This window comes from Polyodon spathula, chromosome 21 (genome assembly GCF_017654505.1).
Source record: "Polyodon spathula isolate WHYD16114869_AA chromosome 21, ASM1765450v1, whole genome shotgun sequence".
Lineage (NCBI taxonomy): Eukaryota > Metazoa > Chordata > Actinopteri > Acipenseriformes > Polyodontidae > Polyodon > Polyodon spathula.
In genome coordinates, this window is record NC_054554.1 from 3,337,961 (window position 1) to 3,361,986 (window position 24,026).

The 24,026-nt window shown below is 42.3% G+C and overlaps 1 protein-coding gene across 2 annotated transcripts; it reads right to left on the reverse strand.

Annotated features, from left to right (window-relative positions):
* Positions 1-112: 112 nt before the first annotated feature.
* On the reverse strand, positions 113-21,253 carry LOC121296429 (matrix metalloproteinase-15-like). 2 transcript variants are annotated; one of them, XM_041221996.1, is made up of 11 exons: positions 21,166-21,253; positions 19,647-20,192; positions 13,006-13,154; positions 12,626-12,748; positions 11,967-12,274; positions 9,156-9,317; positions 8,551-8,798; positions 6,881-7,019; positions 5,821-5,971; positions 4,562-4,677; positions 113-3,675 (listed from the first exon to the last, which is right to left on the reverse strand). In XM_041221996.1, the coding sequence occupies exons 2-11, from the start codon at positions 19,767-19,769 to the stop codon at positions 3,245-3,247; spliced, it is 1,950 nt and encodes a 649-aa protein (XP_041077930.1). In that variant the 5' UTR covers positions 19,770-20,192; positions 21,166-21,253; the 3' UTR covers positions 113-3,244. The 2 variants fall into 2 exon arrangements, with proteins under 2 accessions (XP_041077930.1, XP_041077929.1); XM_041221995.1 differs by lacking the exon at positions 21,166-21,253 and adding an exon at positions 20,740-21,020.
* Between the last annotated feature and the right edge of the window lie 2,773 nt (positions 21,254-24,026).

Below are 24,026 nucleotides of genomic sequence, written 5' to 3' on the forward strand. Positions count from 1 at the left end.
AGAAGAGTCATAAATGCACTCAAGAAACTGGCACCCTATTCCGAACACTGCTCATCTGTCTCACAAAAAAACAACAAAGCAATTTTGTTTTTATAGCATTTATTGTGTAATAGTTACACATGTCCAGCATGGACCACTAAACACACAACAGGAAGTGAACACACAAAAAAAATGTATAAAATCGTCTGTCTGGAACTAAGGTAGAAATGGAATGTTATTGACAAAAAAAAGTGGAACAAATACCATAGTGTTCGCTTCTTAAACACATATTTACACATTGAACAATAAAACCAAAAACAACATTCTTAAGCCTATCAATCTATAGATTCCTTGGTTTGAAGGAAGTTGTTTATAAATTGCATGTCTTTCTTTTTAATAGTGTTTAGGTTTAGGCTCTGAGTAGTGATGCATGCTCCACAGTTCTATTAGCAGGCCAGTCGTTTGTTAATTGCCTCCCTGAATGAGGACTTAAACACACAGCACAGGAATCGAACTGGTAGCGTGTCCTTTGTCGGCTCTAGAGAGCACGCTTCTTTGCTGCTCGGTTGTTCTGGACAGGCAGCAGGGCTCTGCAAAGTGCTTCATCAACAGGCCACTTTTGTCAAGGACAGATGTGCTAGAGGTTAGCTTCATTAACCCTCGCCAACACAACGCTGGGAGAAAATATTCAATTTGATTTCTATATAAAGCCCACAGAAAAAAACCTGCCAGGTCCCCATACATTCCAGTACATCTTAATTTGCTGTAATGAAAGCGTTGAGTGTGGTACTCATACACTGAGAAAAATCAACTGGCAAAAAATGGTAAAACAACATACATACCCTCTGCTTTTCACTAGATGATTTATCACTAAAGATGACTTACAGTATATGTTTCTAGTGGTCACCTTGACTATAATGTCCTTGATATAAGAGTACAGGCCATGAAGCAAACATGGGGGTAGATGAGGAACTGTTTGATAAAGGCTTCTGGGGTAACTGCAAGCTGATAGACTCAATTGGACAAGGATGTGCATTAGACAGAATGCCCGCAATAACTAGCATCCAAAAGCAGGCTCAGGGGCAAATACAAGATAGGCACAAGTGAAGGGCATCTGAGGGGCTTGGCACAGCTAGGAACTACACTGAAGACGAGAATAGACTAGCTGATTTTCACAGCTATCAGCACCTGTCCAGGCTTACTACTTCCAGTGTAAACTCATTAAAGAATAAAAATAAACCCTGTCTATCACTTTTGGATCCATTTAATATGCAGCCCCTTGAGTTTTCTCTCTTTAGGGGACGTACCCTCTTCAGTCTGGATGCTACAGGAGCACTGTGTACACGGCTCTCCCCTCAGCTTTGTCAGCCAGCAAAGGCTTGAGAAGGAGTGCTTCCCAGGTGGGACCCCCCCTCACTGCGAGCAACTGGCCTGCCCAGCCCTTGGGAAAATTCCCTGCTTCTCTTCCTGCACTACAGCAATAAAATGGAGGAAATGTATTGTATGAGAGTTACTGTACGTGTCCCTCAGGAGCAGAGGCTTTGTGTAACCATGGGAGCAGGGAGGAACTGGGAGGGAATCCAGCTCAGAACCAGGGCTACTGGCATAGAATACTCAAAAAGGCTACACCTACTGTGTGCAGTAGGTCTGATTTCCTTTGTATAGTCATGCACACACACGCACGCACGCACTCACGCACGCGCGCACGCACACACACACACACACACACACACACGCGCGTGCGCGCTCAGGTACTGACAAACTCACATGCATAAAATGTACGAAAGTGAAATCCTGTGATTGGCAGCGCTAGTGGCATTATTGTCCCCAGTTGTCATGTTTAATTGTGTTCACAGATAATAATGAAAACTACAGCAATTGCAGCTACAACTAAACTACTTGAAATGTGAGTTTAACGATTTACTCTCCTTATCACCCGTCTGTTTAAAGCAGGCTGTATGATGAATGAAGAATTTGATTAAAGAGATTGAACAGCACAGACATACATACAAGCAGATACACTTCTGCACATATTTTCACACATACTGTACACAGTCACACAGATACAGCAAACTGGAGCCTCCTAAGACCATTCCTGACACAATATTCTTCTACCTCTCCTATTGGTGCTGAGATCATTCATCTAGCTGTCAGACAATAGAAGGGCTTTTAACTCTAATGAGCCCAACTCCAGACCTCTCTGGGACTAACAAGGAGAGGAGATGGGAGCCCACTGAGCCAAGCAACTGGATCGAACAAATTCATCATAAGATGGCAAAGATGAATACCGGCCTGCTATCCATATCAATATTTATAAAAGTGTTCATCACTTTCCCCACTTAAACCTTTACAGTTTGGCTGAAAAGCGATTATATTATTGGATCAAATTGACTTCTAAAAAGCTGCACTTCTAAATAATTTATTGTCTGGCCTCTGTAAACCACAATCTTTTACTCAGCATCAGGTCTACTGATTTATCAGCCTAGGTAGAAGATACAGGGCTTTTTTTTTTTTTTATCTGCCTTGCATTCAGCAGAACTAAAACACTCCATTCTCTTGAGTGCAGCTGAATTGGACCCTCAACGAAAACAGCTCTCCAGAATCACAGCAATGTGTGAAGTCTGAAGCACCTTTGCCTTGCACACAAACCATTATCTATGGTTGTGTCAGTGGGGCCCAGGCATCAGGCCTGGTCAATATTAATTTACTCTCAGCCATTCCACACACTCATCAGATAAGGTTTTTTTTTTTTTTATATTTTCTATGGCTCCTCACAATCTCGGAATCAGATTGCCTTTAAAATGTTTGAAAGGATAAAAAAAATGATATCACCAACACCACATAAAAAAGCAGTTGAGAAAAAAAGAACCGAAAAGGAATCATAACACACACTAGAGTTAAGTCCTTGTCCTGGGATGGCATCTGTGGCTGTTTCTTCTTTCTAGGTGAGTCCAGCTGCTCCAAGGCATTGGGTGTAACATGGTACGCAAATTTATCAGTACATTTGTTTAAATGAATCAAATCCAACCTGTTAAACGGACGGTCTCTCTATTCTCGGTTCCAAGACGACAGTGTTGCACAAAGCGAAGGCATACTGCAGATCATATAGAAATAAAAGGAAAAATAATTCCAAAAAAAACGTCCTTGTTCAAAACTCGATGTGCAAACTTTTTGATGTCACTCTACAGATTTGGTAGCACCATGGGAAGGTTGTGTTGGGTCAGGAGGGGCGGGGAGGGATGGGGAAAGTGTCAAAGGTGAAAGGTCAAACCCACTCCTGCAGAGACCGTTTGCAGTGGACCAGAAGACGGGGCGCCCCTTTCCTCTGCATCTGGATGATGATGTAAATCAATCCCAAAATGCACAGCACCAGGATTAAAGGCACAATCACCATGACGATGTTCATGGTACGTGTGTACTCGTCGATTTTGAGCACAATGTCCACGTCGTTGTCAGTTTTGTCCTCATCTTTGTAATCGACTTCATTTGTGCCGTCACTGCCATCTGTACCAGCATCAGGGTTAAATGGTGTCTGGTCCACATCGGGCCACTTACGGCCCACATCCTTATCCCGGTCCAGGTCATCATGGCAGCCCATGAAATCCCGCAGGATGGATTTGGGATAGCCTGGCTCGTTCTTCATCCTCTGGTTATCGAACTTCCAGTACTTGGTGCCTTTGTAGAAATAGGTATAGGCTGGGAAAAAATACAATATGTGTTATTCTTTCTTATTCATATATACATTCACTGCTAGCAATGACTATACATACAAAGTGATTCAGTTACCTTATTCATATAAGGTGTGATTCAATCAAAATGTATCTGTAACTAGTCTATATTCTATATAATATATATATATATCTTATATATATATAATATATATTATATATATATAAAAAACGTGGTCTTAATGAGTCAACCTGACCACTGGAGTAAGACACTGTGATGAATAACGCTACGATATGCAGATGGTAGGAATGAAATTAAACCAAGAGCTGAGTCAGGCATCTCAGACAGATTCCAGACCTTCCAAAAAAAAAAAAAAGCACTCTGCTGAGAACCCTTTGAAAGTCCCAGGTGGAGGAGGGGAAGAGGCAGCTGAGCACAGTGCAGCTTCAGGCCTAGAATTTAGCACTGGGAGCAATACAATCTCAAACACAAACCCATGGTTATTATAAGCAGGACTCTGCACCACGTTTACACAATCCTGAGTAAAACAGTAAGAGATCTTCCACAGAGACGCTCACCTAATCAAGCAAATGAGACCTGGCAACCAAGGCAACAAACTGCTAAGTTTATGCCAGAACAGCAAAGCAAAGAGAGACTGTGCGTGAAATAGCCAAAGCAATCCCAGTTAATTACACATACGAGCCCAACAGTGCAGTTTGGAAGACCGGCTTGGAAAAAAGCTAAGCAAGAAAAAAAAAACAAATAAAAAAAAATAAAAAAATTAAATGCAGTTCTCCATCAGGTCAAAAGTGAAATAATTTTTTCCTTGCAGCTCGAATTCCCTAACCTCTCACATCCCTTTTTTCCCCTCCTTCATTACTTTTCCTGGCCGCCCTTCCCTCCGCTCACTCACCTCCGTCGTCACTCAGGAAGGCTCCCTTGGGAGAGGACGGGATGCCCCCCCACACACTGATCGGCTTCGGGTAATCCTTGTCGACGGCACGCGATTCCTCGCTGAACCGCCAGTACCTGAGGGACAAGGGAAAGCAAGGAGATAGAAGCCCAACATGATCTTAACAGTAATATTCTCTAGGAGTGCCTTTCTCGATGAGTACCTAAAATTCGGCAGCTTTATTTTCTATATGTTAAAGTGTAGGTCTTTCTGGGCACCATCCCAAATGCAAGACAGGCTGACGCAAAAAGTTTTTAATAGGTGCGATACGCAAGCTTCAGTTTGTTGCATAAAACAACTGGTTTTAAGCATTTTGGTCACCTACTGATTTTAACCCTGTAAAGCCCAAGCATTTTTTAAAAAATGAGAAACGCTTCTTTATTTATGTATTCCGTTTCTTGTACCAAACACAATTTTATTGTCCCTGTCCGGCAACACGTAGTATTCTACACAGGATGAATTCTGTCTTGTGAGGCTGGATTTACAAACTAGAGGGGTGGCTAAGGATGGTATCAGATGTGATACAGAAATGGGCATTATAGGGTTAAACATTATCATTATACACAATAATGTAGCACTAGTCATAATCGGGTAGTCATGAATTACCAGCAGACACATGATGAGCCGAGACTGTTATTCAAAGTGTAGCTGCTAGCGGAGTAGGCCTTGTTTGCAAACCATATCTTACTACTTGCTCCTAATGCAATTTACTCGTATAAGCAAATGTTTTTACTATAAGTTTAACTGCTCTCAGTGAACTCTTAAAGGTCATTATTTACTGGATTCTTTCTTTTGCTCTTATTTGAATTTGATCTTATTTTTCTACTGATTTTATTGTACTTAATAACTGCTCTTATCTGTAAGACGTTATTGTGTAATGTGATTCTTTGTAATGACTGTAAGGCGCCCTGACTCTCACACACTGGCTGGGCTGAGGTCTCCTGCTTTCATCTCTCCAGGAGTTTGGATCATATGGGTCTGTTCCATATGAACTTCCTGTAATTCTTTTACAGAGTTTCAACTAGGAACCACGCTGTGGCTGTGGCTCATTGCCACAGCTATTTACGGAGCTTCGTAAACTTTTTTTAAAGCACAACTAATTTTCAATCAAGCCATAAAACATCATGGAATTCACCTTAATCTAAGTCACTAGGTCAATGTTCTCGGCTCTTTTCGAACCAGGCTCGCAGGCTCTATGTTATTTTTGGCAGTGTTTTTACCTGTCTCCATTGAAGAAGTAAGTGAACCCCGTGGGTTCCCACCAAATGGCTGTTTCTATCTTGTCGTAGGGGATGCCCTGTCCGTACTCCACCAGCTCCTGGGGGTAACCTGCTTCCAGGTTGGCCTCCCGAAACAGCCAGAAATTACTGCCTGGAAATCAAGGAAAAATACAGCCATCCATCACACTGCCTTTGAACACAGGGGAAGCAGCTTTGATCTCTGTAACATCATTCTGCAGCTATAGCGAGGGCGTGGGTTTGACAGCATCAATATGTGGAAATGTTGCTCAATTGTGCTAAGGAATGGGGAACTGGATGCCCAAGTGTTTGGGCCAATAAGAGAGCCTGGATATGCTTCTTAATCCCCATTATACTATTTCATCCCATTGACATAAACCTCATCGCTCAGCATCTGGAAACCACAGACTGATGTAATACACAATTTCACATCAGCCAGATGTTTCTTTCCAGTTTTTGTTTTTGTTTTGTTTCCATGGCTGATATCCAAATTTCTGAATCTTTTGCAAGTGACATCATTCAGCCAATAGAAATTAACAACTGTGGAGCCAGCTGTCTTAAAGATGCATGCTTCCATTTAACAAAATGCAAGTTAGCGCTTTTCAAAAAGAACCCGTTTCTACGCTTGACAACTGGAAACAGCAAGACGTCAAGCAGGCTTAGCGCTGCGGAGAGATCTGATCGCTCATTCGCTCCCATCTGAAACATAATCTGCTTCTTGTATCAACCTCTCAAAGGATCTGGCAACGGACTGGGTGCTCAGGTGGCAAAAACACTTCTGCTTTACAGACATTCATTTATTCCCATATATTTGGGATACACAGGGCGTTTCTGTATGGGATACACAGGGCGTTTCTGAAGGCAGAGGAACAGTACCATCAATTAGAATGGGTTTTCATCCTGAATATTGGTTCACATACAAATGGTAAAGACAAAAAACCAGCAGTGCGCTGAAACCTCTGCTTGAATCCTTACTGAAGATGGAAAACGAGGCAGCAGAATCGGCTAAAGCAACAAGATCTAATTTTGCAGAGAGAAATACCTTTAAAAAAGACGAATTTCCCGTCATGCCTCTCGTAAGCTGCGTCAATGTCCCCAGGAAGCCCCCTCCAGAAGTGACCGATAGGCATGGGGTAATTGTCCAGCACCCGGTTGTGTCGTACTCTCCAGAACCAGCTCCCCTAAACAGAAGACATTGGACAAGTGTCACCCATCAATAGCCCAGATCCGGTAAGCATTTCTCTGCTTCAGAGCTTCAACAGACTCCATTGTAATATGCATCCATATGAATTATTCATTTAATAGGTTTTCTCTGCTTGTGTACATCTGTTGCAGTACACACCATCGTGCATTTCACCTAATCACATTGCAGCGTTTTAGTCCTACACACCTGTACAGTCATAAAACCTTAGAGCTACTTCATCTAACAAATTAAATCAAAGGGTCTTTGGCAGCAGGATTGATTGCCTGTCGGGTCATTTTTCCTGAGCTGTGTTGATTTTCCAGAACGGATGGCTTGTGCAACAGCATCCCTGAAGCCAGGGCTTGCTTTGCTATAACCTCAATGTGTTATTACTCTTGGCAGATGTGCTGGTATTTGAGAGAAGCCACAAACAATTACAAATAAAACCTAATAACCCTATATTGTTATCAAGATTATGACGTGCTGTTTTCGTCAACCATCTAAACAGATTTTTTTTATTGCTGACGCAACACATCTATGTGGCTATGTTGCTTCTTGGTTTTTCTGTAACTTAAGAGCAATGCTGTACCGGGTGTGCTGGGAGACAACACTGCCAAAAGTGATCAGACAGCCGTGGGCATTGCTGGTGGCAGCTTTGAGTGCCTCCATCCTTGTGACACACCAGGATCGTCTCTTCAATGAGCCCCGAGACTGAGTGATGCCTGGCCAATCCAGCAGCTTGGAAAGGTGCCACACATGGCACTGTATATTAGTTTTGTCACGTTTAAAATGACTTGCTTGTAAAATTAGATTTATGCAATTTTAATACTGATCTTAACCAGACAAAAGTACTGTTTATACTAAATCCTAAAATTAAAAATTAGAACTGAAATTCAGAAGCTGTGGGAGTTTCAGATGGGTGGGGATGGGAAGCCTATGAGGAAGCGCTGGAGTATTTGGACAGACTTCACGTTGGGATCACACATCTTTAATGACCAGAGAGAAGGATTCTAAGATTTGATGGGTGGTTTTTATCGTACTTGGAGCAGAAGGCAAAACATAAAGTGAAATAAAAGCTCCAGTATAAACAATAAACTTTTAGGAAGCCCCCTAAACTGTTGTTGTAGGAGGATCTGCAATTTAGAGCTGTGGACACAGATTTGATTTATTCTCCAAAGTGATCTAATTCTGAAAACACACTTCTGAATCTGAAACAAATGCACATCTTTTCATGCTGGAAGTTTCAGCGTAGTGACATGCACAAGCAATTCTCCAGGAAATGAATGCCGGATGAAGACCATGTTTCTGTTCTGCGTAATGATCATGTTCTATTGATAAATTAATCTGTGTCATCACACAGCGTGCATTACCAAAAGCCCTACAGTGTGCAGCTACTTTTATTCTGCCGAGAGGTTTCACCTTAAACTTTCTAAACCTGTGTTTTCGTGGATTTATCTCAGTTGATAGTAATATTGAATCTTGATCCATTGTGGTTTTAGCGTATTGTCAAGCCTTTAGTCTCAAAGTACCTTGAAGACAAACATTTCCCCTCGCAGGACTGTGACTACATCGAAATTCCCGTCACACACATTGGGTCCGTAGTGGTCTGGCCGGTCAGTGGTGCGTGGCCTGTCCAGATCGGGGTTCCTGGGCTTGTCTGGTTTGCCGCCAGGTGGGGTTCTGGGTGGCTGTGGCGGTTTGGGTTCAGGTTTGGAGGGCCGGCGAGGGGTGACAGTGGGAAGGGTTTTGGTGGGTTTGGGGTCACTGTCCGGTGGTCCTGGGGGAAGCAACAATAAGGAATCCATGTGACATTTACAACAACAGGCTTCTGGTTAACAGACAGCAGCGATACAGTCCGCTATGTTACACTATTGAATATCTGGCAGGTTTCTCAGCTATTGCAAATCATCCTTAAGCAAGAATATCTACAAAACAAAAAAAAAAAACTTTAACAGTTTAGCAGTTTTCAAAATAAATGATTTGCAAGAATGGTATTTTTATTACGCAATCCCCTGGTAGTTGTGAAGAATGGTGCTGCGTGTGTGGGCCCATTCACTTACGAGCTCCCTGATTCCTAGGATTAAATGTGTTCCCTGCCCATCTACAAGGAATACAGAATGTCTGCTGGGCTCACCGTAGATCTGCTGGACTCCTCTGCGGTCATCCTCTGGAAGTTCAAAGTTCTCCGTGTCCATCCACTGGTAGAAAGGGGCCATGATGGCAGAAGGGTTGTTGGAATGCTCCAGCCCGAGGGCATGACCCAATTCATGGACAGCCACCAGGAACAAGTCATTGCCTACAGCAGGAGAGATACGGGTTGAACAAGCATGCCAATGATAACCACCCCTCACCACACAATTAGAGCCAGTCCCAATCAAGATGCTTCACAATTAAATAAGCGTTTCTCAAGATATTTGTAAAAAGGTGTAGGGTTGGACAGACAGACAGCTGCAGCTCCATTAATCCCCAGGTTACTTTACACTCTATACATTGTGCTACATGCTACATGCATCCCCAGCAGGGGACAATAACTAATAATAAATACTCACTAAAGCTTCACTGACGCAGGTTATTGTGCTCAGCTACAGTACATGCTTCAAATTTGTTCCTGTCGACAACCGGACTGTTTAACACCCCCCTAAAAACAAGTAATAATTTTCAACCTCTCCTTTATCTGAGTAGTTTGAGCAATCATTCTTATTTCGCAGAACTGAATGAACCAGCCTGAGGCAGGTGGGGAGGAAAATCGCTGGAACAGTGTGTTCATTGAAAGCAGTGTCCATAATGAGGCTCAGGGAAGTGGAAACACAATCTTGAGGTCTGGGGCACATCACACCAGTTTGTTCCTCAAAGGTGTGCCTTTCCAGGCTCTCAGAGGTTGCAAAGCCTCTCATGAAACATTCTCCCCTATATAAACATCTCCACTCAGCCACCTCTACGTGCGGATAAAATACTTTTCAGTATCAGTGTTTATAATATACTGTACAGGGCAGCGTATACGCTATGCTTTAGTCTTGTACCCCTTTAAAACAACTGCCTATATAAAAAAGATCATGTTCCCTTGTGTAATTCTATCCAAATAATTTCAGCAATTATTTTTCCATGTCTTGTAAATGTAATCAAAAAAAGCCTTCATTTCTCCTCGCTTGGGAAGCAGTTCCACGTTTCTTTGTGTTCTTCTGTACTTCCACTCTCATGTCTGTTTATTGTTAACAACTGCTCTGTATACAATGCTGCTAGCATACTGAAGTTCTCCAGCCTGCAGTTACTCTAGCAACATTTACATCTACATTAAAATATCAACAGTTGCTGTCTGCTTAAAAGACAGGTTTTGTGCCTGCAACACGGTCTTCGTTTTATGAATTCTTAATTTCAACCACTAGCTTTTATTTCTCCTTATTTTATGGTATTGTTAATTTCAAAAGCAGTTTTACAAAGCAGGGGAAGTCTCTACTATCATGCAAAGCGCAGCACAGTGAACGAGAGACATACAAAGATTAACTGTAATTCTCAGGGTTTTTTTAAATTTTTTTTATCTTTATCTGTACTGCATATGTTTGTAGAGGCAGTTTCTAAAAATAGCTATCGCTCAGGCAAAATCATGAAAGGACCATCATACAGGACATAAACAATGCTCACCGATTCACATCTGGTATATACGCTGCTCAATTAAACTGACCTCCTCCCTCAGGAATCGGTGCTCAGAGAACATAGAAATAGATGTTTCAAAAACCTGCCTATCCAATTGACCCAGTATCGACCATGCAAGTCTGTGCCACTCTCCGTAGCAGACACCATAAAGACCAGTGGCTTTCATGTCAAGAGATTTGCCAGGGGTAGGCAACTCTTGTCGTGGAGTGCTGATCCATTCTAAGCTTATTAGGTTCATTTTATTGATTAAGTGATTTAGGGCCTGCAGGCAAGGAAATGCAGGCAAGAGATGTAATAAGAATGCAAGCCACACACACCAGATTAACAGCAGTGAAATGGACTGAATGAAAGCTGTATGGCAGTTGCAATTAATAAATCACTGTACAGATGAAGGCTGCTGTGTTTACGGTGGGCCACACAAAATCCCACTGGCTTAGCATTATACCAGCTTATGTTCCAGCATCCAATCAGAATTAACATGCTGTGTTTTTTTTTAATTCTTTTTGATATATAAACCCTGGAGTCTACATAAAAAAGTACATGTTCACCTCCAGGTCTATAAAACACAAGTCATGCTGTGCCATTACCTCAACACAAACGCTGCCATAAGACTTCATCGTAACGCACCCCCAACCCACTGCCAACCACGTAAGTGACTGGCTTGCCATCTGTCTCTGGTTTAACTCAGGAAATTACAGGATTTCTTCCCCACTCCAGGACGAGGTCCAATCGTTTTTTGGAGCTGCATCAGTGACTGCTTGCGCAGGTAGATAGTGACCTAGCTGGACCTACTGAACAGTATAGCCAGGAACTGTTCTTCTCACTTCACCTGCAGCTCTCTTGTCTTCTGGCATTCATTATTTAGAGCCTAGGAAACATGTGATGATGCTGCCAGCTGACAGCAGGAAACTGGTTTCTGGTATCTCTTTCTCGGATGACATTCCCTAAACATACAGCTAATATAATAATGAATCAATGAAGGAATCAGTCCCTCAATCAACTAATCAATTATTTAATCAGTCAGTCAATTAACCAGTCAATATACTACAGCCTGGGGGCAAGACCTCTGCCAAAATTGGTGCTCAAAGGACTAAACTGAATACTGCACTGCACCTGACCTTCTCCACTCCAACATGGAAGCAGACCGTTGTGAAAATAAGCTTTTAGTCTAAATATTGACATTTGAATAAGACAAGACTGTGGAAGCAGGTGTGCAAATCCAAACGGCTTGCCACCCATTTAATTAAATTCCTTACCAGCGGGGGAGATATTTGCTGTGCACCATGTTCCTTACCGCTGAGGTCAGTGTTGCCAATGGTCCAGGGCTCGTCTGAATCGAAGTGGGTGTCGCCCCCCATCCCGGGTCCGGGGAAGTAGGCGTGGGCCAGGAAGCCCCCCTCGCCATCGAAGGGGGAGCTGTCGCCGTGGAAACCAGAGGCGAAGAAGATCATGATGTCGGGCTCCTTGCGGCGGCCGTACTTGACGTCGTGGTAGGGGATCTCCTCGAAGCGCAGCGGCGTCACGCTCTCCCACACCTTGAAGGCCTGACGGATTGCCTGGTATGACTCGTACTCGCCGATCTTGGGGGTGTAGTTCTGGATGCTGCGCACATGAGAGAAGCACGGGGCGGCTGTGTTAAGACTCCGATTCTCCCCTATCTTATAAAATATTTTGATTTAATGGATGAAGTCATGTGAACCTTGGGAAAAAAAAAAAAGTGTTGATTTCAAAACAAGAACTGCTGTTTTTCCCTTAACTTGTGTACTGAAAGGCGATTGGAAGCGAATTTTCCTCTTATTAGGGGTGCTGACATTTCCACTGTTGTAGTCAGTTGTAAAGGTGGGGGAAGGGCATACTTTCTTGTTTTGAAATCAACACATTAATGAATGGATTTATTTAAAACAAAAAGCAGCTGCTGCTGTCCTGGGTGTGTTTCGTCTCCTCCTTTCTTACCTAAAGGACAGCAGGATCTTATTCCACTTGTGCCCTGTCAGAGCAAAACGCTTCCTGCGTACGTTTGCTTTGATTTGACCTCCGAACTTGTCAGGGACGCCACACCGGGGTCTCTTCATTGAACTGGAGGGGGGGTAAATTAAAATTAAAATACAGATAAAATAATGTTTTTCATAGACTCTGGATGTTTAATTGGATGCAGGGAGGTATCTAGGTGTCGTGAAAAAAGCCCTATAGAAAGCCCGATCAGAAAACAGTGTATTGAAAACAACGAAACTTGTAACAGTAGGCTGTGCAGCGGGTTCATGCATGAGCCTTTCACATGGGGTGGGTATGACAACCGTGGCAGAACTGGTTGAAAACTATAAAACCAGACGTACGTTCGTGTTTCATCGTCCATCTCTCCAGTCACTGTCAGCCCATAAAATCGCTGCATGTCTGCGATGGCACTGGACAAGATCTGCGCTGACCGCATGGTGGACATCTGCTTGCTGGCCTGGGGGAGGTAGCCATACATCCGCAGCCAAGACTGCCCGACAGAGTAAGAGAGAGAGAGAGAGAGAGAGAGAGAGAGAGAGAGAGAGAGAGAGAGAGAGAGAGAGAGAGAGAGAGAGAGGGAAACAAAGCTGTTAAAAACAGATTGTTCAGTTTGGACCGCTGTCTAGTAATGAAGTAATGAGTTCAGGAAGACAGGCATCTCTGTAAAAGCTGACAGACAACAGGAAGTTCCGTATTTACTTTGTATCGGTTGACAGCTGTAACAATGATCACTGACGTATTGACAGCTTTGATGTCAGCACTCCACCACTAACTGATTCAGTAAGACTGAAGATACCACAAGAGGCTGTGTGGCATATATAAGAATAAACACAGCCTTACAATTCAGTCCTTGATTACAGTACTTAATACTGGGAAGACAGTTTTCAGTGGTGGTTCGTCGACAGCATGGCAGCTCTTTTCGAAAGCTCTTTTTGAAGTGGTAGATTTAAGAGGTGGAATTAACCAGCCTCCATTAAAAAAGGAAAACAAGGTATGTCTCTCTGCTCTAGGTGGTTTCAAGAGGGCCCAGAACATCACACTCATATGGGGCTTGAAGTGCCCTGTCGGCAGCTGACCTCTGTAACAGCCAGGGCCAGATTAAGTTTAACGGGGGCCCTGGGCTTTCTCGATTTGGGGGCCACTCTTTGCATATTCATTTGCTTCCCTTTAACGTTTTACTACCACCACGCTCGAGTAATGTCAAATCATTCTATCTTAGCTGATCCATATTTTACCAGATTCGATGTTTGCATTAGCGGCAGTTTTGAAAATGAGCATTGGACACAGAGTTAGTTACTGGCAGTTTCAAATAAAAAATGGGAAATGCAGCCTCTTTGTGTGTATATATATATATATGGTCAGGTATAATTGTCCTTTTATTTTTACTTACTAAGAACCTTCTGCTAGGGCTAAACAATTTACTGGCATTTCTGAGGCTAAGAAGACACGGGCAATAAAACAGTGTAAAATGAGTCTCCTGCTTGTATGTGAGTCAAACACAAAGCTTGCCGGGATGGTAATAGCTAGGATATGCTTTTCATGTCTGCACTGAGGGTCTGTTATACAGAACAAGGGGAGAGAATAAACTGCAGCCCCCCCCCCCCCCAAATAAGACTGCATATAGTCCTGCAGCACAGGTCTCTAACGCATCTAATGCATTTAACTATTTCACAGCAGGAAGCCTAAGTTCCCAAATTCCCAAAGCAGAGCTCAGAGGTCAGGCTGCGTTCTATTGGAACGTGGAATTCAGAGGACTGGCTTCTTTTTGGATAAGGAAGGGTTAAGATCTGGAGAGATAGGGTTTCAGGAAACCTTACAGCCAGCGCTGGGTTTTCTAGTCTATTATAACCTCCCCCCATCACCACATCCCTCTGCAAATCTCTGATACAGCCACTTTCAGAAAAGAGGCCTCGTTGTTGCCCCTTCCCTGCCTGGGAGTCCTGAAGCCCTCTCTATTTATCTCTTGTTTGGAAACCAGGACAGAAAACAGCTGCCGCATTTGTCAATCACATACCGCACACAGTGGCCCTGCCATGAGAGCTGGATTGCAGGCAGGGCCTGTAGGTAGTTTATGTCTTGGATTGGAACATAGGCAGGGCGAGGGGTTAGAGCTGCAGGCTGGGAGGTTGCCATGCAGTTGGAGATACATCTGGGAGGCAGTGTTGCTTAGCTCTTAGAGTGCAGCACTGGGCTGTGGTGTGGCATACAGGATACATCTGAGGAATGGGAGCCAGTGTAGTCTGCTTTGAGGTCAGAACTGGGGGCTGTCAAACATTACCAGCATGCACTAATAGTGGCTGAGGGAATGTCCATAAAGGAAATTGTGTTCAAATGTGCCGTGATGCCAGCCCCTGACGCGAGCTCCTGCGCGGGAGCTGGCCGTCCTAATGATGCTTGCCCTGAGTTAACAGAGGAAACAAGCTTTCTAGTTTTACCTTTCACAGAAGTGGTTGTGAATGAATACCACTGAAGCACTGACTAAGAACTGCAATGGCCCCTATTTTGCATGATACGCACACATCCTGCACCAGGAAACCCACACATGAGCACATATCCCTTTTCTCTCTCTGACAGGACACACCAGCCGCCTCCACTGGACAGCTGTCACAGCAGGCTCACACCTGGACAGGCACGTCTAGCCTCCCACGGCAGGCTAACCTCAGACCACAGGGGCGGGCTGGGTGCCTTTCATGGTCCCCTGTTGTCCAGCGCAAAGAGGAGGATGACTTCACAAGCTGGGAAATTTAGAATCAAGGGAGGAATATCAAATATCAAGACCTCCAGCAACCAAACAGTTAACTTGAGCAATGGGCTGCTGTGCAGATTTCTTTTATTTAAATTTTGAAAATAAATACATCTTTTTTCTATATTTCCGTGCATCTTCCTACAGTAGAAGGCTCAACAATTCTAGCATGCTCTGTTACACCCAAAACTATCTGCAGACCTGCAATTTCTGTATATTAATATCCATCCATCCATCATCTGTAACTGCTTAATCCTACAGAGGGTTGCAGTGAGCCAGAGCCTAACCTGGCAGACTCAGGATGGAAGGTGAGACTACACACCCTGGATGGGATGCCAACTAAGGGGCAATTTAGAGAGTCCAATCCACCTAGTCAGCATGTCTTTGGACTGTAGGAGGAAACCGGAGTACCTGGAGAAAACCCATGTGAACACGGGGAGAACATGCAAACTCCACACAGACAGACCCCTGAGACCAGAATTGATCCCAGGACCTTGGAGCTGTGAGGCAGCAGAGCTAACTACCACGCCACCGTGCCGCCCTTTGTATATTAATATTTAATATTAAGATTAGCTATTGAGGTTTAAAACAGAAATAATGCATACACAGTATTCCCAACTTCCTCCTGTACAAAGGAATCACCGAACAGAAAACAATGGAATTATCCAGAAGCAGTATTGGCTTTCTACCATAACTGCAAACTCATAAGTACTCTAACTGCCAATAATAATAATAATAATAATAATAATAATAATAATAATAATAATAATAATAATTAAGTCATGGACTCAAGGGTAGGTTAATAATATTAATAATAAAAGTTTTATTTCTCCAGAAGTTCTCAAGTTCTCTCTCTCTCTCTCTCTCTCTCTCTCTCTCTCTCTCTCTCTCCTTTTATAATTGCAGAGTGCCAAGAAAGAGACAAGCCCACACAGGGTGCAGTACCACCCATCGGTCAGGGCGCTTTTATATGTGGATCACTCACTTCCACCCGCTAACCTTGCAGACCTGCTGTTTACAGACAGCCAATGAAAGGCAGAGTCCGCCCATATCTAGACTGGCTCTGGAAGGTTGTTTCTGCAGTACATGCTTCTATTACTAATGTCTAAGGGTTTTTTCCAGGGCGTGCATGGAAATGAATTGGAAACAAAACACACATCTTTGAGTGTTTGATATTTTTCAGTATTAGTAATATTATATTAATAATATATATATATTATATAATATATTATAATATTATTATATATATATATATATAGAAAAATTCTGTGCTTCTTTTTAAAGTATTTCTAACACCAAATCGTATCACATACATCTGTATATTTTCAAAGAACGAATCAAGCTTCTCCTACATGCTATACCTCATTTAGTTTAATTACCTAATAACCTGTAACCTTGTAATGCAACCTTGAAAAGGACTGAGATTGTTTGCTCATTGATCAAAGCAGAGACCTTATCAACAGTGTGGCTTAATTATTTCTTTCATTATGAATAGAAATACCTTCACTGGGAACACGTAATCGATTACTCACGAAAGAGGAAGCACTGACAACACTCTGGAACTCAAGGCCCTATTCTGACTACTTCTAATACCAATAACCCCTCACCTCCTGGCTGCATGAAAGCATCATAAAACTAGGTATATAAGCACATGTATATATGCTAAAGCCATCTGCTGGACATGCAGCACATTACACTTGACTCACATGAATCACTCTATATCATCATTCTGCATTGACATGTGATCAATAGATTTGGAACATTAGAAGTAAATTCTACTATTCAGTTCAAATGGGAAACGAAGGTACAGCCTCTAGAACAACAGCTACCGGGTGTCCTGTGCTTTATCCCAGAATAACCTCAATAGCTTAAGCATTACAATCAAAGAGGGCTTCCACAGTCAGGTACAGATGAGAGCTCATTTCCCCAGACTATATCTTGCAAAGGCAGGCATGGGGCAGGCTCAGAGCTACATATGAAACTGTAGCTATTTTTAGCCCAGGGGTGGCCACCTGATTTGCTGGCCCTCTGCCAGCAAAGGGAGGAGGGGTGTGGGTAGGGGGGGTGTTATATTTCTCAACAGAACTCCACCGTGTGCTTCTCATGTCTTTCATCTCTGGTATGTTTTTGAGGCTTGTCCAACTGGAGCTGTTTAAAACAAGATGTGCAGCAGGCCAATCCAGTAAGATCCCTTATCTCTACCCCATGTTCATGTTTCATGGAACAGAATACAGATTGCACAACTTGGAACACAGAAATTAGAACTTGGAAGATGTACTGTACGCCACAATGCTAACTAGCTGTGCCAATGGTAACAGTAATATTGGCTCATTTACTTCAAAACAATAATACTATTTAGAAACCTCATCTCTAGGCTTTTTTTTGTTTTGCATGTTTTTGCACTTCTATTTAGGTTATGGTGACAGTGGCCTAGGTTTCTGTTTGCACATGTATGTTCATGTGTATAAAGTGTGTTGAAGAATATGGATTAGCGTGTCCATGCATGTTTAATGTGTGTAAGTGAGCGTGTGTATTTTGGCTGGTTGTCTTCCCTGGGCAGTTGAGCTAGCCCTGGAGAGCACAGCTAAGGCAGCCTGCTATTGTTGCAATCAAATGCAATGGCTGACCTTGAAAGCCTTAGCGTGCCATCAAATTAATCAGCTGATCTAGTTTCCAACATTTAGCTTTAAAGAAGTAGCTATACAGGCAGATGGATAAAGAGAGAAGCAGACAGACATGCAGACTAGATAGAAAAGGGAGTTCATAATAAGACTGAAGATGGGTCAACTAGAGGACAGACAGGCTCAGACAGAGATGGCTAATAAGAGATTACTATCAGTGGTGTAGGCTGTGAGTTTTAAACATATAGTGAATACAAGGGCTTGTCATGACCTTCCGAATCAAACCCTAGAAGTGTTAGTTAAATAATGGCACAGTCTGTAAGTGTGGGCATTGTGTAAAGATTACAAATGCATGATAGAGCTGTCGTCAAGGTAGTAAGTGTATCATTAAAACAACATCCCCCATGCACCGAAGGGCAGCGCTCATGTAAACAAACTGAAGCCTGGCACCCTGGCAAGCACTGCTTTGTCCGGGGTCATTTCTGCGTGTGCTGCAGCTCCTCTGAAATCACCTCACAGCTCTCCAGAAATCCCCGGTCCCCAGTTTGGGTACCACTCCAATAAAATACAGTTAGAACAAGATGTTTGGCTGAAAACCATCGCTGCTGGCAAGTGCTACTAAAAGCTGTCCTATATGTGGAAGCCTGGATGAGCTTGATTCACAACTCAATTCTCTCTGCGGGAGGGACCAGCCGATGTGACCCATCCCAGTGAGAGAAGGACAAGACATTCTACACAGCCAAGGACAACGGCATTGCAAACTTCTTTCAAGTGTGGCAAGGACCTCAGAGGGGTGCTTCTTAAACCAATGTTCCTCATTTCTTAGTGTACTACTATAGCAATGAATCATGCAGTCATCCTGTTAATTTTTTTTTAATCGGATTTGTTTGATTTAAATCATTATGTGATTTTTTGTAGTAGTATCCTAGTTCTAGCTATATACTGCTTCCAAACTGTAAATTTAAGGATGTTGGAAATGGTGGTTTGTGAATAGATACATACCAAACTAAATTACTCAATCTCAAACGAATACATAAATAAAGCAATTTATCATTGTGGCATCCTCTAAATGTGAACTACTAGAATTTATCGATGCAGTATGCCAGAGAAAAAAAAAAACCTCAGTTGTTACTTAGGACTACTGTGCTTTTTATAGTGTGTTAAATTGTTAAAGTTCCTGATTGCGCCACTAAATAAACCTGGTTTCAGCGGGTCTTGACACAGTTTGGGACCCCATTGCACTGTCCTCAGAATCGCTTGGGCGAATATGTTAATGATGGGGCAGGCGCTCTACAACAGGGCAAAACAAGGCACATCTTCCGAATAAACTCGCGTTTGAGCTGTGATCAGAATACAGCCCTAAAAGAGTTTTAGTTTATAGTCAGGAAGAGTTTAAGATGTTTGTCTTAATAATTTTTTTTTAAAAAACATACTGTTTCCTGTCATGATAAACTATATAAAATAGGTAGTAAATGAAACAATTATTTAAATCAATGATTTAAAAAAATCAAGTGATTTAAATCATGAACCCTGTATATTGGTAAGCATTCAGTATAATAATAATAATAATAATAATAATAATAATAATAATAATAATAATAATAATAATAATAATCACCTCTGCGCTGAATCTGTCCTCTTCAGTCAATACAGTTCTGGTACTGCAGACTAGAACCAGGAGAATAACAAGCTTCAGATCCCAGCCCGTCATCAGTGTCCGGCTCCTCCAGGCGACCCCCATCCTTCCACAGCAGAGCCCGTCCCGTCAGTGCGCTTCCACGAAGCAAGGAAGCAATATAGGCGGTTGTTTCTTCAGCTTAGATTGTCGACCCTCCTCTTACTAACGAAAGGAGGTATGGTTTGTAAGCGGCAATAGGTGTAACTTTTTAATTTTATTTACAAAAGCATGGATTTGTGATATGCCCTCACGAAAACGATTTAAAACAAAATGATGTTTTATAACTATAACGGGGAAGCAATTGCAAATTCTGCTGTAACTGTGCCCAGTAACTCATTTAACAAAGCTGGCTGCAGTTCCAGCACAGCAGCGGAGGTCGCCTTTTCATTCGGACTTTTCCTGTGTCAAAATAATGTAAACATGCTGTCTTAGAATGTGACCAGCCTCTGTCTTCTTCTTTCTGAGTGACTTCAATTTCCAGTACCACTGCACAAAGGAAAAAAAAAGAGACCAATTAAACACTGCACCCCAGCCAAGCAAGTTCCACGAGATTCAAAACCCGCAAACGTGCCAGGCTTTCGAATTATTATTATTATTATTATTATTATTATTATTATTATTATTATTATTATTATTATTACGATGGTTAATTTTCAGATTCCGTGCCAGCACCGGCGATCTGAAAAATTGACAAAGAGCAAACGTACAGTAATTGTTCAATTAAAGAACACTTCCTAACCGCAGTTTCCGATAAAAAAAAAAAAAAAGTTCCAGTGAATGTACAGCCGGCTAGTATAATGCCATTACATTACAGTAACGCACACCTACAGTCCGTTTACTTTGGTTTTTTAAATAACTGAAACAGAGTTCTCGCACTTATAGTAATGCAATAGCTATTACTATTATTTCCGTGCAACTCAACTCGAAAAACGTTTTTCTAAATCATATGTTACACTCATCGGCTCCACACCATGCTAGTATTTGCAAACCGGGATAATTTATTCTGCACATCGGAAAGAAGCAAAGTTCATACCATTACACAAATCGAATGTACACACAGCCCTGCTTTCCCGGCTGCCAGATCAGTGACGCCTCATTAAGCCTCAGGAGAAGCTCCTATTACATTTTATGTGCTCCTTTCTGCCCGGTTTAATAGCCAGGTTTTCTCGCCGTATTCCTGGAATCTATCCACTCGCTCCGCTCTTAGCGCTCCCCCGGGCTGTGTGTCTATAACGCGCTCTTATCTGCGTGAGTGGCGCTGACTCGGCTCCGGTGCCCTTGTTTTGTAAGTTAAAATCTAAAATTTAAAATAAAGCTCCCCTGACAGCGCCTAGCGCCCCCTATCCAGAGCTCCATTCGCGTGAGAGAGCGAGGGAAGCAAGCAGGAGGAGGCAGGCAGACCGAGACTGGAGAGAACTGAGATACCCTTAATATATATGTGTTGATCGCTTTTGCATACCTTATCAATAACCGCAACGGGGATAGTGCTCCACTCCGAGTCTTTATTCCACTGGGGATACTCTGGACAGCATAGATCAAGCGTAGGGACAGCAAGGTTAAGGGTTAGCGTCCTTTACTGCACTCTTTAAAATGAGTTCAAGAACGCGCGCATCTAATCTGTGCTGAATATGAATCAGTGTGGAATACGTCATTGGTCAGATATGAGTGACCTCAAACAATCTATAATTTACTCCCACACAACATGGTAGCTAATTAGCGCAGGAAAAAAATCCACAGCACAAACTAATTAAGTCTTGCTTGCATCACATACTGTACATGACTGGATCTGATCAGGTTATTCATGGCGCAAACGCTGACATCAGAGTAACAGGGCTGTTGTCATGTCAACAGAGTTTGCTCTCAGTTACACCTCAAAGGTAATAATCCCCCTGGCCGTTAGTTCATTGTAAGATCCCTCTTCCAGTTTACTGAAGTGTAACACAATAAGCAATAAGTGAAATATTGGTACAGTACAGACAAGTCATGTTAAATGATAGGACATAAATGTGATCAAACTGAGTACTCAGGCGTTCTATATAGCATCTTTGTGCAGAACCCTTATTTTGTTTGGGTTCAATAAAGAACCATTTTTATATGTACTGGGCTCCAAAAAGCCCCATTACTTCTCAAGATGATTCCAATTTGGAGCCTATAATTGAAGCATCTGAAACCCCTTTGAAACTGCTAAATATGTTTTGAATGACTTATATACAAGAAAAGTGCAATCATTAAAGTCAGCTGATGAGTCATGCAAACATGGTACAGGCAGCATAGCCAGATATGGTAAAAGCTTAGAAGCCTACAAAGTTGCTGTTGTTATTTGACACTATATCACTTCCCATACCCCCCCCCCCCCCCCCCCCCCCCCCCCCCAAAAAAAAAAAAAAAAAAAAAAAAAAAACCTTCAGTATTGCAGTGTATGCTTTTGTAAAGGGTTGTGTGGTATATGTGGGAAGTTGCACAGGGAACATGAGTGAGTTATGTAATCTAATACTGCTCTTGCAAATGTAGCCATACATCAGAATACAGTATTCCATAATCCAATATAGAGAAATGTGAAAGAGGTGCATTTGAAAATGGTTCTCAGGGTATTCTCTGGTTAATGAAGCAGCAACAGACTGCAGGAGGGAGGCTCAGCCCTCACCCTTAAGGGTTCATGGCAAGAGGCAGCAGATTGTCCCCTGGGGTAAGAATAGTGTGGCCACCTGGACTGCCATCTTGCTATAATGAAGAGCCTATATTGTTGCGGGGTCCCCTTTTAGAATATTTAATGAAAGGTACCTGGACCGAACTGTCCTATAGTATTCACTAGCCATACATACAGCACAGATTGCTGAGGGGCCCTTATGTCTGTCTATGTGTCTCTCAGTCACACTACAGTGATCACGTTAACTGCATTGGTTTTGTACCAAATTACATCAAGCTTTTACCATGCGCGCACAGCCTCTTATAAACTTTTCCAATACAATCTCGGTTTTATGTGGTTGGCATACATAAGTATAAACTCCAGTCTTGGTTTGGTTTAATGAATATCAAACCTTATTTAATTTTCTGAACTGGCTTTAAATAGTCATAAAGCAGGGGTTATAGTTTTGTATACAAGGAGTATTACTCAGATTAAAGATAGAAAACAAAACTCCCTGTGGAATCTGTACTTAACAGCAGATGGGGATTATTAGTCTTTAATGATTTGATCATATTTCACACTGCATGCCTTCATATTGGCAGCTTTAGTGCCCCTATTTGGAATCTCCCAGAATATGTTTTACAAGGTACTGCAGTCATCATGCAATCTTTTATGGAAAGCCACATTTTATTAGGAAGTCTCCAGAAAGTGATCACAAATAAATGCTGCAACTACATAAATAAAATAAAATACAAATAATAAAAATATGTCTTTCATGCGCATTGTGCGAAGAGGGAGTTGCTGCTGTGTCAGCTGTAACAACTTTAGTTCTGGGGTACATCACTAGAGGGCGCTGTTTCCCAATTACCAGGACCTGGCTTGCAGAAAGTGAGGGCAAAGTCTTTTTTTTGCTAGGTGTCTGTAATCGTGCTGTGCTTTGACTTCACCCTGTAAATTTTGGTACGCTGTTCCTCCTCTGAATGTCAACCATACAGGTAGAGATGAGAATTATAATACTCAATGATTTCCCCTAATTTTTTTGTTCTCGTCTGGATCAGACCCAGAGCTGAACTGACAATGAACTCCCTTCTTTCTGACAGCCTGTAAAGAGTCACTCTCCATTCACACTGCTCTGCAAGCTCTCCATTAAGAGCCCCTCCAGTACCTTGCATTGCACCCTCCAATTCCCTTTGTTCCACAAACCGTCATGGGTACCCTGTAAAGTAGAAAAACCTACATATCATGTGTTCAGACTGTTTTTTGCTTTCTATTTTAAATACTATGAGTGATGCAATCCAATCTTTTAACAACAACAGCAAAACATTATTTCAATAATTTCATCCAACTTGCAGGCCTGTACCTGCTTGCTTTTTGACGTAGGTAATGAAGTTCATGAATAGGGAAACACAGATAGCCACTTCAAGAAAAAAGAGACCACAGCTCCACCTAGTGGATAATTATTTATATTAACATAACACAGTAAACTGAATAACATTGCCAACACCCTTATTTCAAAGAGTAATGTCTTTCTTGATCCAGCTTCTGATAATGCCACGTGGAGTATGTTGTAACGGATCTCCTCCTGGAGCACTGACTTGTTCTTTAGTTGAATGGTAAGACATTCATCTTTGAACCACTTTGCAGACACTACCTTGTGTTCCGAGACACTTCTGCAGGAAACATTGTAGTGCAGC